The 24,217-nt window shown below is 41.9% G+C and overlaps 2 protein-coding genes across 2 annotated transcripts; both read left to right on the top strand.

The window, feature by feature from the left end:
* The first annotated feature begins 248 nt into the window (after positions 1 to 248).
* On the top strand, positions 249 to 10,760 carry TNNT3 (troponin T3, fast skeletal type). The gene is made up of 9 exons (XM_062576332.1): positions 249 to 283; positions 920 to 965; positions 2,589 to 2,705; positions 3,075 to 3,152; positions 3,397 to 3,510; positions 3,715 to 3,824; positions 4,720 to 4,810; positions 7,868 to 7,908; positions 10,397 to 10,760. The coding sequence occupies exons 1-9, from the start codon at positions 249 to 251 to the stop codon at positions 10,443 to 10,445; spliced, it is 681 nt and encodes a 226-aa protein (XP_062432316.1). The 3' UTR covers positions 10,446 to 10,760.
* A 1,169-nt stretch (positions 10,761 to 11,929) lies between these two features.
* MRPL23 (mitochondrial ribosomal protein L23) lies at positions 11,930 to 22,999 on the top strand. Its single transcript, XM_062577070.1, has 5 exons — positions 11,930 to 12,010; positions 12,132 to 12,254; positions 12,733 to 12,815; positions 14,677 to 14,750; positions 22,645 to 22,999. Exons 1-5 carry the CDS (start codon positions 11,985 to 11,987, stop codon positions 22,807 to 22,809), a joined length of 471 nt encoding a protein of 156 aa, XP_062433054.1. The 5' UTR covers positions 11,930 to 11,984; the 3' UTR covers positions 22,810 to 22,999.
* The last annotated feature ends 1,218 nt before the right edge of the window (positions 23,000 to 24,217 follow it).

The raw sequence follows: 24,217 nt of genomic DNA, 5'->3' as shown, positions 1-24,217 counted from the left end.
CTGTTTCAAGTATTAAAAACAGATTCACTCCTAGCAAAAGGGATGTGTGAATGTGTGTGCTTCTTTTGGAAATGTTCAAGATTTAACCAGTTCCTCTTGGATGTTTCCCCCAAGACTGAATTGCCCTTCAGGCTTTTTTTTTTTTTTTTTTTTTTTTTTTTTTTTTTTTTTTTAACTGTAGGAACTTGTATGATCTCTGTTCTAACTGCTCTCCCTCTTTTTCCCTTTTTTTCTTCCTGTTTCGTTCCATGTTTCCAAATACAGAGGAGAAGCCCAGGATAAAGTAAGTATGAGGGGTGGGTAGCTTTCAAAACCCCCAGGATAGTTGTTCTGATCTAGGAGAAATCTGTATGTTGTCTGTTAGGAAAATGGCCACTAGAAGCCTCTGGGTAACCCTCTCTTCTCCTTCCTTCATGCTAGATCCAGCTGTTCCTGCATGCTTCCTGCTGGAGACTACCTTAGCAGTAGTTACCAACCAGGGTTTAAGACCAGTTCTTCATCAGTCCTTTGTCTTTCTTACAGCTAGAGTTGGTGGAGTCATGAATTCTCCAGGACACAGCAGTCCCACAACTTTATGTGCAGATGAGCGACTTGACAGTAAATCTTTAGTGAGAGTCCATGGCAGGAAAACAACCTGTCCAGCCAGAGTTGCTGGCAGTAGGAAGGATGGCAAATGTTGGATTGGGCTGCTTGAGCTTAACTAAGGTTTCCTGTGCACCTTCTGACTCTGTTGATCCATGCATTTCCATGTGTGAGGGAACGACCATAGACTTTGGGAATAAAAAACCTTTTTAGCAGCAACTGCTTGCCCCTGACCTTCCATGAAGAACAGTGGTGTCTAGTGCAGTTCCCTGTAGGTCGGTCCAGGACATGATCTTTAAAAAAATCCTTTAAGATGATTTTTTTTGACTCTCTGCAGACTAACTGCTCCTAAAATACCGGAGGGTGAGAAAGTAGATTTTGATGTAAGTATTTCTGAGCCTATCTGTGTTTGTCTGTCTGTACCTCAGCCACATGCACCTACAAACCTACAGAATTCCTCCTGTACAGATATTGCTGTGGATAAAGTCAAAGAAAAAGGATGGATGCTTTGCTGCCTGTTTTCAGTCACAGGCTCCCTGAACTCTGCTCCCTGAAACTCTCTGGATGTATTCTTTATTAATGTGACTAAGCTGAAATCTTTATTCATGCACTTTTTTTTTTGTCTTGAATCTTTGAAGCCAATATATGAAGAAAGATGAAAGTAAGCGTGTTAGGAGCCCTCAGATCTCTCTCTCTGCAAACTGCTCATTTTCCTGCTCTCATTCTCTCTATTGAATATTCCTCAGTTATCCAGGGCAAGCTGGCTTATATTGTTTTCTGTTACTTCTATATACTTCCCCAGTTGTACTGCGTTTCTGTAGTTCTAGGATGTTCCTCTGGCCCAAGAGTAATGAAATATGATTAGGGATGATTGGAATGGCTCAGAAAAGGGCTTCTCCAGTGCCAGAGGCTGGATATTATGCCTGTGAAGAGCTTGTGTCCTCCAGAAGCCAGGAACTGGCTGCACAACAGACTAGCATTTTGAAAAGTTGAGTTGTTCCACGGGGAACAAAAGTAACAAAGCTTGGTTTTCTGTGGAGTTGTACGCGGTTTTCTCTCGCTCTCTTCCACGCAGTATTTTACGCCTCATACCTCCCTCCTATTTATGCAATAGTATCTTTTTCTCCTCCTCTGATACCCCACATCTGGCAGGCAAAAGCACCTACATTTGTTGGTTTGTCAACTAACTGCTATCTCTGAGCATGGAGAAGAGGCTGAGTTTTTTCCTCAGTGAGAAGCACTGATTAAGATCTCTCTGCTCTAGCTGCACTCTGACTTTCATGAAAAAGTGGTATCAGCAGAATCTTTATTCCTCTCAAAAATGTTGCTGTAATTAGTTTGAAAGTTACTGGGAGAGGGAGGACAGACAAACATATAGGCAGTGTGATTGCATGAGCCTTCCTTCTTAGACAGTCAGGCTTAAAAATGCAGCCTAGCTAGATAGTGACAAGCAGGAAAGGTAGCTTTTAAAAAAGTTAGCCTACACTGATATGTCACTGAGAAACACTACCTAAAATGACAACACATTATTAACAATAAACAGGGATCCATATACTTTCCTAGGAAGTGGACAGAAAAATAAAGCAGCCCTGGTGTTTAAAAAGCACATGCTTAGTGAAGTTGCCTGTGCTCTAAAGTCCGTATAAACATCTTCTGCCCAAAAATACAAGAACATTTTCTAGGGTACATTTATATCTCAACCCCTGAGTAAAACTTGTGTACATGCAAAGACATGGCAGCTAAGAAAAGTCAGGGATAAAATGTGATGCAAGGAAATGAGATGTGTATTCTGTTTACTTCTTGGCTCCTGGCTGTCACCTAGACAAGTGTTTGAATGTTGCTGACCTTGCATTTAAACTAGATGGAGAAGCTTATGTTGATTTCTGTGCATATCTGTGGACACATAGTGCTTTCGTTTCTGTGCATGTAGGCAGAGTGTTGGGAGTCTCCAGGGCATGTATATAGAGAAGTATGGGCTTGCTTAATGTATTTGCTTGTTCTTCCAGGACATCCAAAAGAAGAGGCAGAACAAAGACTTGATTGAACTGCAGGCCTTGATTGACAGCCACTTTGAAGCCAGGAGGAAGGAAGAGGAAGAGCTCGTTGCCCTGAAGGAGAGAATTGTGAGTCTTTGTAGAGCCATTTCTCTGGGCTAGGTTAAGAGATTTGGTGTAGGTGAGAAGTTGAATCCATTAGTCCTCAGTCAGAGTTTGGCAGCAAGATGTGTTGCCACAAACAGAAACGACTGTTCCTGTTACCTCCAAGTGGGTTCTTTCCATGTCAGTCCTCTCTCTCCGCCTCTGGCATTTTACACCTGGAAATTCACAGGAGGCATTTTGATTGCCTGTGAGCCCTGTTCTTCATGCCCTGACAAGGGAATAGATAGATCACTGTCTGCAAACCAAACCTCTTGGTGGTGATGGTGGCATGGGATACTACAGGTAGATAAGGTCACACTGATGACTCTGTAACTCTGCCATTGCTTTTTGCAGGAGAAGCGCAGAGCTGAAAGAGCAGAGCAACAGCGAATCCGGGCTGAGAAGGAGAAGGAACGCCAAGCAAGGCTTGCAGTAAGTGTCTTTGCATCTCTCTCTCTTCATCTCAGCATCTAATGAGAGGAGTTCTCCAGACATCTCTGCCTGCCTCAGACAGTCCAGATAAGAAACGGCTACCCTCTTAAAGCAAGGGCAAGACACGGAGAGCTGTCAGTTCTCATCGTACTTATCCTGTCACATTTTCTGCCATGACACTAGCTGCTGCAAAAGTTGTCAGTCTCCCCTAGAGTAACTTGCTTCTGTGTGTCATACTCCATAGGAAGAAAAGGCACGGAGAGAGGAAGAAGATGCCAAGAGAAAAGCTGAGGATGATCTCAAAAAGAAGAAGGCTCTGTCCTCCATGGGTGCCACATATAGCAGCTATCTGGCTAAGGTAAAAAACATGGATCAGTGGAAAAAATATGGAAGCATTAAACCGTGGAGTTGACTGGCAACAGTCTTCATTACAAGATGAGAACAAAGCTTGACTTTCCTCCTTCTGGTTCCTTAGCAAATTGTCTTGGTTGCTCTGTCCCTGAACTCATGTCATTCACCCCAAATTTATGCTGCCTGGCATTAATTGATGTTCTGAAAATAGGCTGACCAGAAGAGAGGGAAAAAGCAGACAGCTAGAGAGATGAAGAAGAAGGTCCTGGCAGAGAGGCGCAAGCCCTTGAACATTGACCACCTTAATGAAGACAAGCTGAGGTAATACGCTTATCCTCGCTTACCACAGGTACAGGGCAGCGATTCCAAATTTGAATGTAACTCACTGAAACTTGTTCTTATCGTTCTGGGGCCTTCTCTAGTGAAAGAATTAGGGAGGGGACAGAGCCTTCCTCAAATTTCATCAAAGGACAATGTTAAATTTTGCTCTACGTTTATTTGGAGAAAAGAGGACATGCAGTATTGCTGAAATGGTTTGGTAGCCACCTAGCTATGCTCCTGGTGTAGACCCATAAGCCTTCTCCATGAGCAGGGATGAGTCACCTATCAGACTAGCTACAAACTTTAAATGCAGCTGTAAGATCAACTTCAGACTAAAACTGTTTTGGCATTTATATTATAATAGCATTCCTAGAGGTGAGTTAGAATTGCTAAAATATGAGCACAGATTTCTGCTGGATTTCTGCTTGGAACTGAGTGCTCTGTTACAGAGCAGTCTTTAAATTATAGTCTGGACTCCACATGTAGGCATTTACATACAATTGAAAAATGAGGTTGGCTCACCTCAGTCCTAAGAAAGATGAGATGCACAATGGCAGCTATTCTGCTTATCTGCACGGCCTTCAGAGTCCTCCTTCCTTCTCGTCTAATTCCCCTGGACTCTTGTCTCTCATTAAGAGTTAGGAGAAAAATTAAACCTGTAGAAAATATGTTACTGCCTGACATATGCAAGCATGCAAGGCTAAAAAGTTCTCAGGTAAGAAGGTGAGACAGTGAAAATAGTTGAGTAGATTTCAAATGAGTAAGGGTTTTGCAGGAAGATGTATGAGCTGCATTACATAAACTATAAAAAGCCTCATCACCAGTAATCTGAAAACCAAAGGAAATACATGATTTGATGTCTTTCTCCTGTCTCTCTTTCCCCATAAACACTCAGGGACAAGGCTAAGGAACTGTGGGACTGGTTATACCAGCTGGAGAATGAGAAGTATGACTTCACAGAGCAGATTAAAAGAAAAAAATATGAGGTGAGTTGAGAAGCCCTTTTGGTCATGGTACTAGGTCCAAAACATAATCAATGATATTCCTCTTAAAAAAAAAAGCAAAAAAAAGCAAAAAAAGCTATGCAGCACCATCATTTGCTTTTCCAATGCCCCTTTGTAACATTTAGCCAGGAAGCCAGACACCTGGATCTGCAGTTTCCCTCATACGCCAACTTCTGCTGACCAGATTTCACATTTTAGGCTGAAATTGAATAGACCAGTGTGAAGGATTTCAGAGCCCCACAGAAAATGGAGCACTCACATCCACACTTGTTCATTCTTGTTGATATACAGGTAACTCTAGCCTGAAAAATCATACAGATTCTCAATTCACTCATCTCCATTGCAAAATAATATTTTTAATCCTGTCCATGATTCTGCGATTCTTCGACGTCACACCTGAAGTGTGTGAAACAAAAGAATAGCAAGTTCTATTCTTGTCCCAGATTCCCCGGGGACTGAACTCTTTGGAGTTGCTGAAACCTGTCTCCAGACAGGAGCACCTGACTGAAGCGTCATATGGTAACAGACAGTTGATGTTTCTTTTACAAATGGTCACAGGTCTGTACTCACCTATATCAAGTTTCAGTGGCTGAGAAATCCTATTGGAGATCTTTCTGTCTTGCTCTCTTTTTAATCCCTAATTACACAGACACACACTGACAGAGAACAAGCAACATCAATGTAACTATCTCAATCTCTCTTAGATTTTAACACTACGTTGCAGGCTGCAGGAGCTATCCAAGTAGTAAGTACAATGAGTTTGCCTGTGTAACAGCAGCAGCAACGGCTACCAAATGCATGAGTCTGCCGCATAGTCAGAGACCTTGGGCCAGACAGCAAGTTGGCTCTTGGCTCCAAGTGCAGAGAGAAAAGAGAAAACTGAATTTTGTGTGTCTCCCTTCACTTCCTTTTTCTCTCACCTTCCATTCTTCTAAAGAGATGAAGTGGTAATTTAGGAATGGGGTTGGGGGGTCCAACAGTAATGCAGCTAAAGAACTGAGCCTGCAATCCATGCAGACCATCTCTGAAGATAATTCTCTATGCAGCTTCTGATACTATGTGGGAGATCACCCAGATGTACCAGAGACACATGCAGATGCAGAAGGATTCATATGTAGTATCTTGGAATTCATAGGAAAGAATGGAATGGGTTTTGGAAAGATTCTCCAGCTTGTGTGGCCACGTGCTTATTCAGATCCAAAGCATGGGAGAGGGCCAACTAAGGATAGGTCAACTAGGTGTGGAATAACAGTAATTAAAGCCATGGGAAGCGAAAGAATATACAATGATAATGAGGCCTCTACATAGAGAGAGTGATGGATAGCTGATGAAGAAAAGCAATGGAAGTACAACAATGTGCAAAGTAGAAGGCACAGCTGAGAGATGAAAAGAAGACAAGCGAAAAAAAGGGGAAGATGACAGTCAAAAAAACCCAACAAAATGAGGAGAAAGGTAAGTGGCAAATAGCAAAGGTTATGAGGAGGATGCGAGTAAGAATGCAAGCGAGAGACAAATGAAGGAACTGGGACACACAGGAGTGGAGCTGTTATTTAGCTCTAGTGTCTGTTGCTCTTTGGTGCTTTTTTGGAGAGTGAATATCATAGTCACTGCTACAAGTTACCAGCGAAGGTAAGTCTTAAGTCCTTGAGTAAAACTGAAGACAGAGCTAGTTCTCATCTACATTTAGGAAAAATACTTGGTTGCAATAAATGTTTTAAACCAGTATTGCAGATTTAAAAACTTCTACAAGTAAGTACACAAGCAGCTGATCTGCTGATCTTTCCTTCTTTGTGTTGTTCTGTTCCCTCTGATGTTTCAGTCTTGTATTTTGTTTCTGTTTGCCATGGAAAGACATGAACCAGGAAATACCAGTTGTTGGGCCACCCTGAATGTATGATTTTTTTTATTGTTTTCTTTTTCTTATTTCACATGTGGAGAATGTCAAGTGCCACTTTAAGTAGTCAAATGTTGGGTCATCAGTTCTTGGACCTGCAGAGCCAATGAAGAACTTTGAATTACACCAAAAATAGAAACAAAGCATAAGTCTTGGCACATGCATTTTCCACCCAAGGAAAACCAGGCAGAATGATGACTGGGTTACAAACAAAAACTAGAAGAGGAAAAAGAGGTCGTTCTCTCACACTCTGGTACATTTGGGCATTCCCATTACCTAAGAGGGAAGAGTCCCAGGATTTCACTATTGAATTCTGGGTTACAAGCTAAGACTGAGATGCTAAGCTAGGCCATGTGGTGCTTGTGCCATGAGAGCTAGATGTTTGCTTTCCCACGCATCAGGTTGAAGTCTGTAGTTTACCCATGGCTACACAAAGGTATGTTCCATCTTGTAGGACAAAATCTCTGATGGCTTACAATCAGCAGCAAAATTTTGGAAAGTATTTGGAGCCTCCACTTCAATCTTTTCTTATGTGATTGCTGCAGTTGCTCCTGTCTGTTTTCTTCTTCAGCCCTGTTAAAAATCTTCCTCTTTTATGGGAAGGTGGTAGCTGCTGCATTCTCTTCACCTCCTGCTCTACCAGCCAACAAAAGGTGCTTTGACAGAATATGTGACCCATCTTCCATTCTCAAGGTCCCCATTGAGCCCATGGAAGGTCTTTAAGCCTATGAAATTCATAATGTGCCAGTAGTAGAAGAAGAGTCAGAAGATAAGGCTAACATGCAGGGGGATGAGGCTGTCCAGAAAGCTTTCCTGCTGGCTAGAGGGTGATACTCACTCCAGTTCACTCACCTGCAGTTTGACATGCCAGTTCACAATAGCTTAATTTGTACAGGAACTCTTTTAATAAAGATTTATATAGTTCTTTCTCTTGAAATGTGAAATTGGCTTGCAGATTTCCTATCAAGTAGCAACAGTTCTCTTCCTCAAGCGATGGTGAGCTTTTATTTCAAAGGAAGTGTTAATCCCTATCATAGGCACCTGCTTCCAGCACTCGAACAGGTAAACTCCCCTTCCTGTGAAGGGGAACTTCAGGTTGTTCAGCGGATACCTTTAAAAACCCTGGTCATGTATATTGTTTGCAGATTGTCACCCTCAGGAACCGGATTGATCAGGCTCAAAAGCAGTAAGTACCCATATCCCCTTCCTAGGTTTTGGTTGGGGAATATGATCTCAGTGTTTGAAGTTGTCACTTCAGCCTCAACGCCAACATTTTCTTGTTGCAATGGAAGGAGGCTGGAGATGAAAGGGTAACTCTTATCCAGCCCTGTGTTGAGAAAATGATGGGGAAACTGAAGTGACTCTAGTAGCTAATATTAAAAAAAGTTGTGTTTTTTCACACAGTGTCAGTAAAATTTCCATCTGCTTGTTGCTGGAGTTTTCAAACACCTAACTGAGGTGCTTTGAATACACAACGGAATACAACCCTTGTTTATGAAGGCTAAACAAGTGGTTGCTAAAATTATAAGGAATGGTGTGTAACAAGACTAACATCATGGGATTACTGTTGTGAGTTCTTTTCATTTGTCCTCTCTCTCCCACCTTCCTTCCACACATGACTTATATTTAAATAGATTTTTGATGCTTATGTCTTTATTCTATGTGTTTACAGTGAGCTTGTTGAGAGAACCAGGGCTAGACAATGCCTGAGGGCTAGTGCATGCAGAAAAGTGACGGAGAGAGGAGCTGTGGCGAAGTGAAAGAGGGGAAGTTCTCCAATGTTAGGATTTGATCTTCACTGTGTTTCTGTATCTTCTCAGCATGCTCAGAATGGAGTGGTCGTCTTTAGATCATACAAGTGACCAAACACTGCCTTCCCACCTCCCCAGTGGGAATGGGAATACAATACTGAGGAATCAGTTGTGTGTAGGTGCCAAACACAAGGCTTGACCTTCCCATAGTATTTTCTTTACAGAGCTGTCGGCTCAAAAACCTCAACAGAATGTGCAGCTGTAGAAGGATGCCATGGTTTATCTGAGTGTTGCTGCCCTTTCTAGGGGCACAACCCACAGCAGGTTGTACTATGATTGCACATTTGCTTCCTCAAAAGACATGATACTCTGGTTAGTGCAATAGTATATTGTTTGGAAAGGTTGGACTGGGAACTCCAGAGCTCTTAAGGCTTTTGCACAGTTGTATTTCTCCCCAAAACAGACTGTCACATTCCAATGCAATATCTGTTAATATGTTATAAAAAGATCAACTGATCCTTTCACTTTAGATTTCATTAAATCTCCCTAAGCACACTCTAAAGGTTACGCATAACATCAAACATGACAAGCTTTTGTGGAAAGAAAAGGATTCCACCTTAGTCTGAGGAGCTGTATAGTTCCTATAACAAGTTTTGAACCAGTGGGAATGCTGGCAAAAGGGACAGTGGAATGAATTTAAGGCAGGAACTGTTCTGTCTCTCATGTAAAGGGTCAATTTTTGGAATAGATCAAGTCTAACTTGGTCAAAAGGTAAAGTATCCATTATGTGTGTGTCTGTGTCACTGTGTTATGTCCTTCCATAAATACAGCTAGTGTTCTTGAACCAATCCACCTGGTAGCACCACAAAAATCTCCCAAAATATTGTCTTCTCATTCTTTTCTCTCTCTAGAGGAACCACTGGTTTGAAGGGGGCTTCCTTGTTGATGGCAAGGCCCCACCACAATGTGTTGCCTCCCAAACTCATGCTCTGCAGTGTCAGAGAGCCCAGTTCACATGTGCTTTGGTTCAAGAAGTAGCCTCATCATCATCTGCATGAGATGGGAGGGTCTGGTGGTGTGGTGCTCCAAAAGCCTGGACACTGCCTGTGGGAGCTGGTGCAAAATCTAACCTGACTAACTTCTTGCCTGGAGCCTCTCTGAATCCAGGCATGCCTGTTTTTCAGTCAGAAGGTAAGTGTCGTGCATGCAGGATTGCCATTTGGTGTGCCAGAAGATACTAGAGAGTTTGTCAGAGTGCTTTGTGTGGGGAATGTAGCTGGACTGCTCCCATGCATCCTCCCTTAGCAAGACCGGGATGCATGTATGAGAAGAGGCCTTTAAAGGTTACTTGCACCATTCTAAAGACTTGCTCTCATGATGTAAGGAAGAAGTCATAGTACCTCTCACGATGTAAGGAAGAAGTCACACTACCTTTGCTATAGCAAAGCAATTTTCTTATTAGGCCTTAGTTCTATTTAAATTATTGTTCAAGCTCTTTTGTCTCCACTACCAGATGACTAGATCATCTGAGATACTTGACTAGAGCTCTTCGATAATGAGGAAATTTTCTGTGGAAACAGATCTATAATCTACATTCCAGATAAAAACAGTCTTGAATCCTGGGAATGTAAAATCTGTGACTGGATAGGTCTGTCACTGTTAGTGCTGAGTTCACTGGGATTTCCAGTCTGATAATGCAGGAATCTGGAAATGTCCACCTCTTTTAGGCTTGCACACTCTGGCCTTTCACTAAGGGCCTGAGATGGAATCTGATTCCACAATATCAGCCTATTTTCCCCACGATGCACTCTGTGCCAATGTGTGAGAGGTAAAAGCAGCTCACTGCTGACCTGAAAGCACAATGCTCAAGAGCCCCACCGCTTCCATTATGCTGACATGCTTTTCCTTCCTTTTGTATTGTAGCAGCAAGAAGGCAGGAGCCAAGGGCAAAGTTGGCGGGCGCTGGAAGTAAAGAATCAGGCAAGATGGCCTATAGTGGCATGCCTGAACCCTGCTGGTCTCCTCTTTCTTCCTTCACAAATCACTTGTGTTCCCATGCCTCAGCAATAACAAAAATTGTAACATCAGCCTGGGCTGCCTATTGCTGCTGCTTTTCTTTCCCCCTCCTCCCCCCCACCCTCCCTGGAGAAGTCCAGTGGTTTCCTGAATCAAAAGCAAGCAGGTTCCCCCTGGAGCTGAGATGACTCCTTGCTGGCATCTTCAATACCTGCTCAGTGTGTCCTCTAATCTCCTGACACCAGCCCTATGCCATTCTGTAGATTGCTGTGTACAAATCTCTGGATTTTGTAAATAAAGCGCGACCAGTGTCTACTTCAATGCCAGCTCTCTGGAATGGTGTTTTGTACTTTATTCAGTGGCATCCCATTTTGCCAAGGATTTGGGTGTTGGACCAAACCCTCAGTTATTAGGAGCAAGTGATCCAGATCGACCGCTGGGAATGAGGTTCAGTATAGTTAACACAGAACCAGGCCAAGGGGCTGTCTTGCAGCCATGATACAGGCAGACAACAAGGACCAGCTGTTCTGGGGGAGCTCCCGGTTTACGTGTCTGTCCAGATGCCAAACACAGTTGAAGTAGACTTGAAAGGCTGAGCAGTAACGGGAATCAAAGAGCTGGGAATGAAGGAATAGGTCCACAGAAGTGGTAGTTTTCAACACGGTTTTTTAAGTGCAGGTGTGTCACTGCCACATGGAGTAACATTGATTCAGAAACTGTATTGAAGAGTTTGAGGCAACTAAAACCTTGCATGTAATAAAATCTACCACCAGAGTCTGAATTCTTTGGTTAATTCAACGTAGAATCAAAGTCTGGTTCCCCCCAGACTGGGCCAGAAACACACAAAAAAGCTGTTATTAAATTCAGGCCTCGAGCGCCTCCATAGGGCCTGCTGTTCTCTTTGCCAATCTCGAATCATTTCATTAGAGCGAAATCAACCAAAGCTGCTGGTTCTCCTCTATGTTCTCACATTTCTGGCTCTTTCGGATGGCTGTTCGCCCCCCTAATGTATCATTTGTACGTCCTGTAATGATGAGGAAAAGGAGGAAAAAAGAACAGTGACTTCAGACCATGCGAAAGGAAGTCAGGGACTGCAGGCTTACGCACTGTTCGAGTACGCAGTGGGTAAGATTTTGTTTTCTTCGCTTTTTTTTTCTTTTTTTGGGGGGGGGCATTCCCCTCAGGGAGATGGATCGCCCCCGCCCCTCGAGGCCGAGACACGCTGCTTTCTGAACCCGCCCTTGGGCTCGCCTCGTAAAACTTCTCTGCCTTTCGCAAGCCGCGACTGCTCCCAAACGATTGATTAAAGAATAGTTTCTCCTCATTTCCTCTCGAAAAAGGAAGCGGCCTGAGGGCGGGCGGGGAAGGGCCGGCGCAGGGCCGCCCGCCGCGCCGCGCCCCGCCGCGCCGCGCCCCGCCGCGCCGGCAGGGGGCGCCGCCGCCGCCGCCGCCGCCGCGGGAGCCGCTCTGGCGCCGCTTCCGGGCGGGCTGCGCCATGGCGGCGCACGTCAGGAGGGCCGTGTGAGGGGCTGCGGGGCGGCGCGGGCCGGGGGGAGGCTGCGTCGGGCCGGGCCGTGGCGGGGGGGAGGGGGTCTTGGGGAGCGGCGCGGCGCTGAGGCAGCGGCTCGGTGTGTCCCCGCAGGTACCCGCTGTTCCAGCCCGGCGGCCCCCAGCTGCGGCTCTTCCGGCCCAACTTCTTCATGGTGGCGGTGCGGCCCGGCGTGCCGCAGCCGGCGGACACGGCGCAGTTCCGCGTCTCCATGGAGTGAGTGCGGGCGGCCCGCGGCGGCTCGGGCCGGTCGGCGCGGGCTGGCGGGCTCGGGGGGGGGGGGGGAGGCGCTTTCGTCCCGGCCGGCCTGGCCGCCCCCGCTGGAGCGCTCAAGTCCGTGGCGGGGCCTGAAGCGGTTGGGGACTGCTCCTCCGAAAGACCGGTGGTCTCGGTAACTCGCACAGGGAGAGGGGGCCCGGCTTCTCTGGACGCAGGGGATCTGTGGGGCCCTCGCTGTGGAAGGTTTACAAAGTAAAACGCTCAGAGTTGTTACACTTCCTAAATTACGACTTGCTTTGGCAGCATGTGATCTATGTTGAGTTTATTTTTTCATGCAGTAAAGCTGCCTTGGTCAAAAGAAGACACAATTATTCCAGCCCATCGATTAGACTATAAATACTCTGTCTCTGTTTTGATTTTAGTTTGGTACTTACTTTTTTCTTTCCTTTCTGCAAAATGTTTTCCCTTTGCCTAGAATGACAAAAGTGGATATCAAGAATTACCTTGAAAAAATATACAATGTGCCAGTAGTGGCAGTGAGGACCAGGATTCAATATGGTAAGTGTAGTTGAATAACCAAGAGGGAGAGCTACAGCTTCCCTGCACATCCTGCAGAGGTTTTTGCCGTCAAAAACTTTATTAGACTTTAGCGTACTTTGGTTCTAGATACTTACCTGGTGACAACTACTAACTCAGTGGTTTATTTGTTCCTTAAAGCAAATATGCAGTGCTGCATATTTGAATGATCTGATTAGATTGATATAAGTTTAATTTTATAAAGAAAAATCTGAATTGGAAAGTCTTAAAAGCTTGATTTTTGTCTAGCTTCTGCAGTATGGTTTTGTACTTGCGACCATTTTTCCGTGAAGACCACAGGGTATCTCACTTCAATGGGAACTGTTTTCAAGTGTTTTAATAAAATTGATAATTAAAAAAAAAAAAGCCTATGACTGTCATCTGAGATTACCCAGGAAGCCCCTAGAGGATGTGTTATGGTTTAACAAAAAGCAAATTTTTTAGAGAGAAGTAAAATATTCTATTAGACTATTATATAAAATCAGAAAAACATCTTAACAGACTTTGAGTTTTTCAATGCTTGTAGTTATTCCACAGCTGCTACAGACCTGCCATTTCTACTCACGATCCCTCCCAGCACTATCACCCCAGAATAACCTAAGCTGTTTTAAGCTTAATCCTTATGCTTAATCCTGTTTGTTTTAAGTTATTCTGAACCCCAGGTGGAGCAGGCAGACCATTCTAACTGAATATAATAAAAACTATATCTATGTTCACCGCCACATATTAATACTTCCTTATCCAGAGCATCTCTGAGTACAGTTTGGATGCGTTACAAAGTTGGGAAGATACTTCTTATGTCATTTCCTTTTTGATCATTAGGCACTGTGTTAATCCAATGAAACATGATTGTTTAGGACATCTTTGATGGCTGAATTTTTCTTTTCCTGGCAAAGGAACTTATTCTGGCAAAGGAACTGGCTGATGTATTCATAATGGTACCAGTAGGGATTAATTTAAAAAAAGGATAGGGAAAAAGCTGGGATAGAGAAAAATGGGAATGAAGGAAAAAGCTTCAAGAGATGGTTGTAAAACTCCTCAGAACATATAAAAGAAAGAAAAGAAAACAGGAGAGTATCTGTAGAATGCTTATGTGAAAAAATAAAATTAAATGAAACCTTAATACCAAACACTTGTAGTTCTAAACAGCACTGGAAAATATTCATGCTTGTCCTTTTAGCCAGTTTGTCCACCACTGCTAACAGAAGTGGTGGTAAAATATATATACATGGGGATAAAAGGAGAAAGGAGTAAGAAAGCGTAATAACTTGAGATCTTTAAGGTCTGTCTAACATGCAGAATAAATTGAACTGGAGATTTAGCAGTGACCAGCATACTTGCTGAAAGTCAGAATGCTTTGTTTTTTCTGAGTATAATTTCCTGACAGAAATAGTAAAACAGTAGATCATGTTCTAGAGCGTTAGTAAGAGGTGAGATGTTTGTAGCTGTTTAGCGAGCATTTCCTCCTTATGTCCCCAAAGCAGTTGTTATAGGGGGGACTGTTTATTGCTCCTTCCTTCCCCCTCCCTCCTCAACTTGGGAGACCTAACTCCTTGCTCCCTTGCAAACTTTCTCTGTGATCGTGTAGCCACCGTTGCCCTTAGCAGCCTGAGTATGATGGTGCCCTAATTCCACACCTGTAAGCGAGGAGAGTAGTATTTACCAATTTTAGTATATATAGTAGTTGCAATACTGCTGAAAGGGGTGTCTGTATTAGTGTTGAGGAGAGAATGTTCCTCTTAATGGTAAATCAAAACTAATGAAGACTCCCTTCAGCTTGGCTGTGCTTTGGGGAACTTGGAAGTTCTGGAAAGTAATGGTGGGACTCTCTTTGTTTGTGAAGGTGCACACAACAGGAGAAATCACAAGAATCAGAGAGTGAAGAAGCCAGATTACAAGGTCGCCTATGTACAGCTGGTGAGTTAAGTGTGTGCTTGTTGGAAGGGACTGTTGATCAGCCAGTCTAAAAGTAATATTCAGTGAACTGTCCGGTGGGCTGCATATTTCTGCCAATCCTCTAATAATGGCATCATCGTTAATACCTGCCAGACTGTATAAAGAGATTTACTGATTTAAATGACTTAATGTAAGAAGCAAGTTCAAATAACTCATTAGTTTTCAAGTCCCATTTTATTTGAGGCCTATATATAAGTTATGGTCTGATGTCATATGGTGCTTTTGCCAGTAAGTTTCAGGCTGACCCAGTACTCAGTGTGCTGGAAGGTTCACTGCTTCTGTGGTTGATTGCTGAAATGTCCAGTAAGTGAAAGAATATAGTGTAAGGGTGTAGAACTTTTTATTAAAGCTCTTCGGATCTTGGAGAAGGCTAAGGCATATTCCTTGGAGAGCTTTTAGTCATGTCTAGCAAGTGTGCTTTGTGGCTCAGCTGCATTCTAAAACATATGTTGGTTGCCCAGTGGAAAAGAAGCTTAATGTTCATACAACTTTTTTTTGTAACAACATCATGTTACAGTTTAGACTTTTGGGCTTACCTGTCCCCACATAAAAAAGAAACCCAACCAACCAAGGAACCCCCCCCCTTCATATATAGAAATTACATTAAAGGACTGCTATTTATATTGCAAAATCATAAATTTAAAATTGCTGTTGGCAATGCAACCTCAGTGTTACTCCATACAAAGAATCTCTTGTGTGGGGAACGTTGCATGATCTTACAGTTTAAAGACTACTTAAGAATTCATATGCACTTGGGATCCAATTAAAGGTGTACAGACAATTGGAAATCTGGCATTTCCTATTTTTGCAGAGTTTAAATGAGCTTGGAAGTTTTTCTTTTAGGCTCTTTTGGGGATGGGATGGAAAGAAAAGTGAGGACAACATATTTCACTAGACAACCTTTATCTTTGAAGGAATAGTGTAAAATAGCTTGTTAATAAAAAGCAACAGATTTATATTTAAATCAGGCCTAACCTTGATTTACTATGCTGAAGTTAAAGCTAACATCCTCTCCGTGAAAATTTTGCATTATGATGGCTATCTTAATGGAAAAACACACACCTCTTCAAAGAAGACAGGGTCTGTGCTCTGAGTAGAGGAGAACTTCTCCCTGATGGAAGGAAGGCTGTTGTCTGTATGTAGGTTTTTGTCTGTGAGACATCAGATACAAATGACCCATTGAGAACACAGCTGAGGAAATGAGTACAAGGAACCATCTTATATCTGCTAGTTACAAGTTGCCTTCTCTGTGTTGTTGGTTAGTAGGTAATTGTAGGCAGTTTTCTACTGTCACAGGCTCTTGCTGGCAATGTTTTTGCTTTTAGAGACTCCATTTCAAGGATTGAAGCAGGTGTGCATCTTTACTGAGTTTTGGTCAGTCTTCAAATTTTATTTCACTGTATTTAATGAAGTTATTTTGGTCTACTGTGCTGAGGAGGAGGTTAAGTCTGCAATGCACAGATAAATGCAGGGGGAAGGAGTTGGAAGCAAAATGATGCTGTTCTATGGAGCAAGTCACCCATTTAATGCAGCATTGTTGGACATTCACTTCAGAGCAAACATCTGAACCTGCAGCAGATACTACCACCTTGTGGATAGCTTTACAGTGTCCCCGGCATGGAGGATTATCTAAACTAGGTTCGTACTGAAAGCAGTTGGACAGCAGTAGCTCTGTTAAGCTCCTCCAGCCTCTCATTTTGTATGTTGGACACAGAGCCTTGTGATAATATGGCTGAGGGCTGCTGCATAAGATAACATGTCACCCTGTACAGCACTGTCATGTCCCAGTGTCATCCTTTAGACAAGTTTTCTAAGAATGTCCTGCTGTCCAGCTGTCTCATGAATGGGAGCCAGGCCTACTTTTTTGTGTTTATTGCGCAGCATCTAACGTTAGGGAATCCTCATCAGTTTTTGGACTCCGTTGGTGAAGTTGGATCTGTGCATTCTCCCTTCACTTCATTCCTGATCTCTTTGTTCTTTTCATTGTTTCTGTTATCTGTTAACTCCTTTAACATTTAAACTTGTCTATTTTTTCCATTTCTTTTTTTCTTTTTTTCTTTTTTTTCCCTTTCATCTTTAGTTCTGGTGTCTCCGACACACTGAGCTTGCAATTATGTGTTCACGCCGACTTTAAACAGTGGATGAGGCCAGAAACCCAGTGTCAGTGCTGAAACTGAAGGTTTTGCCTTCGTTCTTGTTCATGGTTTGATTCCGGCCAGCACAGGCCCCATACAGTCCATTGTTAATATCTGCCTAATTTAGGGAAGTCTTTGGTAACCGCTGTAAAATCCCTATTTTCATGAGAATTATTTTGCATCTGCCATGAATAAGAGTGGCTGGGCTTTCCCACCGTTTTTACCAGCTGTGTTTTCTCTCATTAATCCAGTTTCAAGTTAAAACTGCTTATGACTGGAAAAATAAGTACTAGTTTTTGGAAGCTCTTGGGTTCATCTTCCCGTTTCCCACTAGGTGGAAGTATTGCTCTTCCCTTGAGTGAGTTGCCAGCAGCTCTGCTGTGGTTTACCTGAATGAAGTTGAGTATATTCTCATGACTAATTATGCTTGCCTGCTTCATAAAACATCATCTTATGTGTCCCCATGCAACATATATGTCTGTTAACTTACTACAAGTGTCTTGAAGGTGAAAGATGTATGAAGTCATAGTCAGTGTACCCTTAAGTGTCAGATTAGTGCCCCAGCTGTTTCACATGTAAGAATTGTTGTCCTTTCTTTTCCAAATACTATTTCTTGGAGATTCAGAGCTGTTTACTTTATTCTCAGGCTGTAACTGGACAAATAAATGATCAGTCCAAACATAATATTTTCACATTAAAAAAAAAAAAAACTCAAATCATAGAAGGCTGTGGATCAACAATATCTTGCCATTCCAGATCATGCCTACCTTTTTTTCCTTTTCTGGAATGTGGTGAGAAAGGTTTAAGTTACAGACTCATAGCCATTGCTTTCAAATGCTTTTTTTTTTTTTTTTTTGAGTGTTTTATTTTATTTTCGTAATTAAAATCAAAGCGATGTATCTTTGTCAGGCAGCTTAAATGAATGTCATGCAGTAACCTTTCTCTTTACTCTGATAGTTATAATTATCCCCTACTGTTATAAAAAAAGCCAGTGGGAAACTTTACAGTTGCATCAACATCAGGGAAATTAAAAAAAAACAACAACATCCCCTCCTCCTCTTTCACTGTTCTCACTGGTTTAGCTCAACAGGTGTTAGCACTCGTGGGAGCCCAAGTGTAGACAAGCCTCTGGAATCCAGTCCTATTTTTAATTATTCCTGTTTTGAGAAATCTAATAGAGATGGCTGTAAAAAGGAGTCTGACCTTGTCAGCGTTAGGACTAACACCTATTTAGCTGCATGAATGACGGCACAAGCGGGAGCATTTTTGCAAATGCTTTCTCCTCAATCCCTGGCTAGTGTCTTGTACGTTCATTGTAATTAACCCGTTTACACATTAGATGTGACAGCAACTTTCATCTTGCATCTAATGAATTCAGGAAAATTAGATTATCTGTATGCTGTGGCATTACCACATGGATTTTAAAGTTGCTTTCTATGCTGTTTTGCCATACTTGTTATTTTAACATCAGCTATTACCACAGAGATAGTAGGAGAATTGTTCAAATGCATTGGATTATTAAACTTAGCTGTATTTGCTGCTACTGCTGGACCAAATCCCACAATGTTGGGAGTCCAACATTTTTTGGTTAATGACACTATAAACATCACTTTTCTCCTAATTCTGAAGGACAGTAGTAAGTGCTTCAATTATCTAAATAATCAGAAGACCTCACAGTTGTTTACATGACCAGTGTTTGCTGCGTCATTCCTACACAATAATATCTGTGCTGACCTTCCATTCCTAAACTTTTAAAGGGATGCAAAGGTCAGAAGAGTATAAGTGCGTTTGTGCTGGATAATCCTTCTTGCAATTTTCTGACATGAGGCTTAGCAGTGGAAAGGTTAACACTTGACTTCATAGGCCTAATTATGGTCACTTAACCTCCTATTAAAATGAATGGAGGCAATTTGTACCACTTGATGTGGTAACTCCTTCTGTAGACTCTGAGAAAAAGGTGTGTCTTCACCCTAAATAACCAAAAAAACTTGAAATGTAAGCTGAAAATATTTGCTTGGTGCTTAGGTCACTTTCCATGTTAAAGAATGTTAGTATTTAAGAAACGAATCTTCATAAGACCTAGTATATAAATGAATTTTACCTTTGGATAACGCTGAAACAAGGATTGGATGTGGGCAGGCGTAGAAGTGGTGACCTTTTCTGTAGTCTGCATGCATCTCACTTGTACATAACCTTAGAGTTTGTAGCAAAAAAAGGAGTGTCTGGGAAGATCCTAAGTCCAGGACAGCATTGCATTAAAATCATCACATTGCCTTTATTTTTATGCCAGCCGTAAAATACCTTTGTAACAACTTCTCCATAGTTTGCTTCTTTCCTTTTTATTTATTTTTTAAGGCGTCATAAGGGCTGTTCAGATACAAAAGGATTGATGCTAGAGCTTGTCCTGAAAAACTCCAGAATTTGTCAGTATACCATCTCACATGCGTGGAAAAGTTCTTTTGCTGGCAGTGCAGAATCTAGTTCCAAGATAGATTAGATTATACAAGCAAAATGATTTCTTTAGCAATAACTTTGCCTTTTCTAGAGAGTTTTTTTCCTTTTTTTGACAGTACTGTGTCAGGTAGAAGGATGTTCTTACCTTCTCTCTCTGTATTTGTGCTCCTGACGAAGGTAATTGTGCTGCTGAAAGTTCTAAAATAAGGTCAAACCTTAGCGTTTTTAGAGCCCATTTCAATTTGCTATCCTTAAAATTAGAAGACCATGGTTAAATGGCTATCAGAGTGTAACACAGTGAACAATATCAGGCTTAGGAATAAGCCACATTTTTGCTTTCTGGTTCAATATGCTAACAGTTCATGTTCTAGCACTCTAGAAACTAGATAAAACCCTCCTTCTGTTGAGCTCGTTACAAATTTAGTTGTTCGCTCTATCCCAATTAGGATTTCATTCTAAGGATGCATTTTTTGTGTGGTTGTTAAATGGATGTTTTATAGAAGGGAAAACTTTTACAAAGGAAAAAGGTATAATATTCTGAACAGCACTACACAAAGGAGTGATGATCCATCCATTCCTATGGTAGACATTTTTTTGAGAAGGTAACATGTTAACTAGAACTTTGGTAGCCTCTGGCATCATATTTACTGAATGTAAATATGCCTGAATAGACTCTCAGCCCTTTATGTAAGTTGATGCCTCTTGGTATTTTTGAAATTTTGAAATACCCAAGATTCAGGCTTCTTTTGAAAACTAGCTACTGAGCATGCACAACAGCTATTTTTCATACAGTTTTCATCACTCTGAAGTTTTACAGTGCAGTATTACTGCATAGTATTGTTACTTAAGATTTATCAACCTTCAGTTCTCAGGGTGTAATGTCTTGGCTGTTTCAAATCATGTCTGGCTGCCAGCCAAAATCAGAATTTCTTCACAAAACAAGATCTGGAAAGAGCCAATGTGTCTGTGCTGATTTTTACTTATTAAAAGACTCCAGATACAAATTGACATTTTCGGCTCAATATTTGACTTTCGTCAGCCTTGAAATAGGAACTGTGAGCATTTTGATAAACAGCTGAAAGATTCGTCCAGTTTCACTATGGCCTCTATGCGTTTTTTTTTTCTTTTAATAAAAACTGTTTTGCAATGCTCGGTGAATTACCGTGGATGTTCTTTGTATGCTTTAGGGATAGCTTTCCTTCATTCATATGGGAATGAAGGAAATTCACACAAAAAGGGAAGTTCATTGGTGCTGGAAACATATCTGAGTTGAAGTGCTGCATAAGAGGAACATCCACTTCCTACACTATTACCAGTATAAATAGTTATCAAACTTGGAGCATAGGTGGTGTGTCTACCATGTTAGCTTAAAGTGTTTTCTGATTTCTCAACTAAAATGGCTTCCTTTCCAGAGTAGATGAGTGCTTAGAATTGGGCTTGCCTGTACTATAGTTACCATTGGGCTGAGCGACCTGCTTGCAGTGCAGTTAAAACAGTAATTTTTTGTAATGTAAACAAATTATTTTCCAAATACTTTCAGATGCTAAAGTCTTGGACAGCCCTTGGCTTCAAGGGTGCTTGCTTCCTACTACTGGAAGTTTCAGTAGGCTACAGCTTTGGGACTGTTCAAGGACATTAATAAGACCTGGTTCAGTGCCTCAACATGCAACTATGCTTTAACTGTCACAGGGCAGCTATAGTAAGCATACTTGTTAGTAATTTAAAAGCATAAAAGAATTTAAACCCTAGAGTATACACTGTGGAAAGGAAAACCATGATTTGTTCCAGTTGAGCTTATCCAGGCTAGAATCTAGGAAAGAGCAATGTACACAGCAGCTCCCTTGTTGTTTTTGTAGTATGGTCAGGCTCTTAGGAAACCCCCAAGAAGTATGCACTACAAAAACAACTGGAGCATTGCTGTGTATGAGTTGATATTTCCTAGATTCTAGTCTGGATAAGCTCAACTGGGATCTGCGTCATGTGTTTTCTTTCCAAAGTATATGCTTAAGATTTGAATGCTTTCACACCTGTAAATTACCACCTTGAACATATATGGCTGAATGAATTGTAACACACATTCAGCTGGGTCAAGGACATGGTGACAGTTTCTTCAGATTTAATTATGTCACATTTCTTGTTCCAAAATATGCTGTAGATAGTCATGTTGTGGAAGGCTCATTTGATCTTCTTGTGCAACCATTTCATAACTAGGCCTCTGGTTTGGTTATGTTTATAGCACAGGAATAAAGAATGGATGATTTGCAAAAGCTTTCTGTCTGAGGCCATTAAATGCTTTTGCTGAGATCTCCGTGTGTAGTATTCTGCTGAGGTTCGTGTATGCTAAGGTTTTTTTAAAGTATTTTGGAGAATAGTTATTAAGTGGTTCCTAACAGTTAAGTGTTTTATTATGCAAAGTTGCATACTGAATGGAAAGAAGTGGAAGGGCTGATGCTGCTGAGTTTAATGAAGTTGTGCTCAGTGCAAACGCCACTTGAAAAGTACGAAGATAATGTTAATGGGATAGAATATTTTCACAGAATAATGGTTTCCTGCTGTTAGGCAAAAAACAGAGACTGAGTAAATGTTTATTTTCCAAGTGGGAGACATAGACCTGATGATGATGATATACTGAAATGACTTGTCTTATAGATGGAATGACTGATGCAGATGTAATCACTTTAATCTTATCACTGATGTATTAGACAGATTGTTTCCACTGTAATTGTTCTGCACTCTAGCTTTTTATTCCTGTTGATATCAGACCTCTGATACCTGTTATTCTGTATTCCCACGTTACCCCCTATAATAGCTGCTAGGACTGAACTATAGTCTCTCTTACACTTAAATGAGATCTAAACAACTATAACCACTACCCATGTTGTAAGTATTAATGTAACCAGCATTTCCCCTCCCCAGCAAACACCATGCATTTCCCTGATGGCGTTACTTTAACAGAATCGCTTATTTACAGTACAACATCTCAGGCTGGCTCAAGGTTAATATTGTAACAAGTGTTCGTATCCTGATCATTCCTGTTTGTTCTTTAAAGAGTGATGCCAGTGTCTTAATTTATGCACAGAAAGGAAGAGGCTTAAAGTTAGGATATTAGGGGGGAGAGGGAGAAGAGATCTGGGGAAGTGAAAGGTATGTAACGTTTTGCACCAGCTGAAACTTCAGGGTGGTCTTTCATTGTAGTTTTAATAGTATGCATCATAGCTACTGCAGAAAGGCTTGGATATGTGTTTGACCATTTGTTTTCTCTTTAGGGCCAAGGACAAACCTTTCAGTTTCCCAACCTATTTCCCGAAAAAGAACAAACCCCAGAAGCTCGCTCTTTTGATGACTTCAAGAAAAAGTATCTCGAGAAAGAGGCGCAGAGGCAGAGAGGTGACCCCAGACGAGGTGGAGTCCCTGATTGGTTTGGACTTTGATGCAACAAGCCAGCTGCTTTTTTTTCAGGCTCAGAGGGATTTTAATCAGCAGAATTTGCACTCTCCTCTTCTTGTAATGACCAAGGGTTTATTTTTCATCAGCCCTTGTTAGCATGTCTTTTTAACTGGCAATTTGTGCACGACTACAACAAAATGGCCCAAAAGAAATAAAAAGGTAAAATAAATCTGACTCCATCAGATCTTTCCTGTGGACTGTTTCTAAAATGTGGAATTGCTTGTTGTTGTTTTTGACTGTGAGAGTTGTCATTTTGTTTATCCTTTTCCTGCTTCTGTAGGTCATTTGAGTAAAGTAGGAGACATTATAGTGTATAAAAGACAAGATAGGACAACTGGAGGTGGACAGGAAGTTGTAGAAAACTAGGTTGTGGGCTCAGAACATAGATTCACTTATTGTCGGGTGTGATGTCCTACTATTTTGTGAATTGCCTTACTTCCAAAGTGACCCACTTTCCTTAGGGATGTATGTTTGATCTGATTTCACTCCTTTGTTAATGGTTTATGGCATCCTGGACATGGGGCCTATTGGATAGGCTTGCAGCCATGCATATGTGAGTTTGATTCAGAAAAGCTTCAAAGAATGGACAAATGTGGTGTACTGTTTCTACTTGCTGTTGTGCAATGCAGGTGGCTAGCCTGCCGTAGGAACGTTTACTGGCATAGCTGTGATAGTATTCCTCCCCCTGCCCGCAGCTACCTTGCAGTGCTGGCAAGTGTCCTGTGTAGACAAAGTTGTATTGGCATAAAAATGCTTCTGCTAGTGTGGACTGTTTTGTGCTCAGGACTAGTGAAAAGACTCTTTTTACTTTTTCTGGTGTAACTCCCTCCACTTTTAGGTTGCTGATGTCATTGCAGTGGTAGAACTTTTTTAGGCCTTGAGGGCTGCTGTATTCAGGTTTTTCATTTGCCTGAGTCTGCTGCTGTTTCTCCTCATTTTGTTGAGGATTATTTCTCTTTCCACTTTTGAAGTAATATGCTCTGCTAGTGTGTCAGAAACAGTGGAAAAAGTGAGGGCTAGGAAGGGCTTTATCACAGGTAAAGAAAAGGATACGTTTTGGGGGCCATGAGCTATGATGCCAGCACATGTGGGGTTAAATGCACAGTTAAAGTTTCCCTGGCTTTTGAATTCTGCCACTGGAGCAATTGACAGGGTAGTGAGGGAACTCTTGCTTTGAACACTTCTACCCGGGTGCTCTCCTTTATTGTTCTGTATCTGAACTTCTTGTTTGGACGGCTAGCAAGATATTTGCAAGGAAACAGCTGTTCCCCAGAGAAGCAATCTAAGGAGGATTTTAGGCACCCTTTTCTGCTCATTAGTCGCCTCTTTCCTCCTGCTACTTCCCCTCTGCAGGACAGTCCATCTCCTTCTGTGATTTGTTGCTTACAAGTC

This window comes from Rhea pennata, chromosome 5, assembly GCF_028389875.1.
Source record: "Rhea pennata isolate bPtePen1 chromosome 5, bPtePen1.pri, whole genome shotgun sequence".
In the NCBI taxonomy this organism is placed as follows: domain Eukaryota; kingdom Metazoa; phylum Chordata; class Aves; order Rheiformes; family Rheidae; genus Rhea; species Rhea pennata.
The sequence above is the reverse complement of the archived record's forward strand: the minus strand, read 5'-3'. Positions and strand labels throughout refer to the sequence as shown.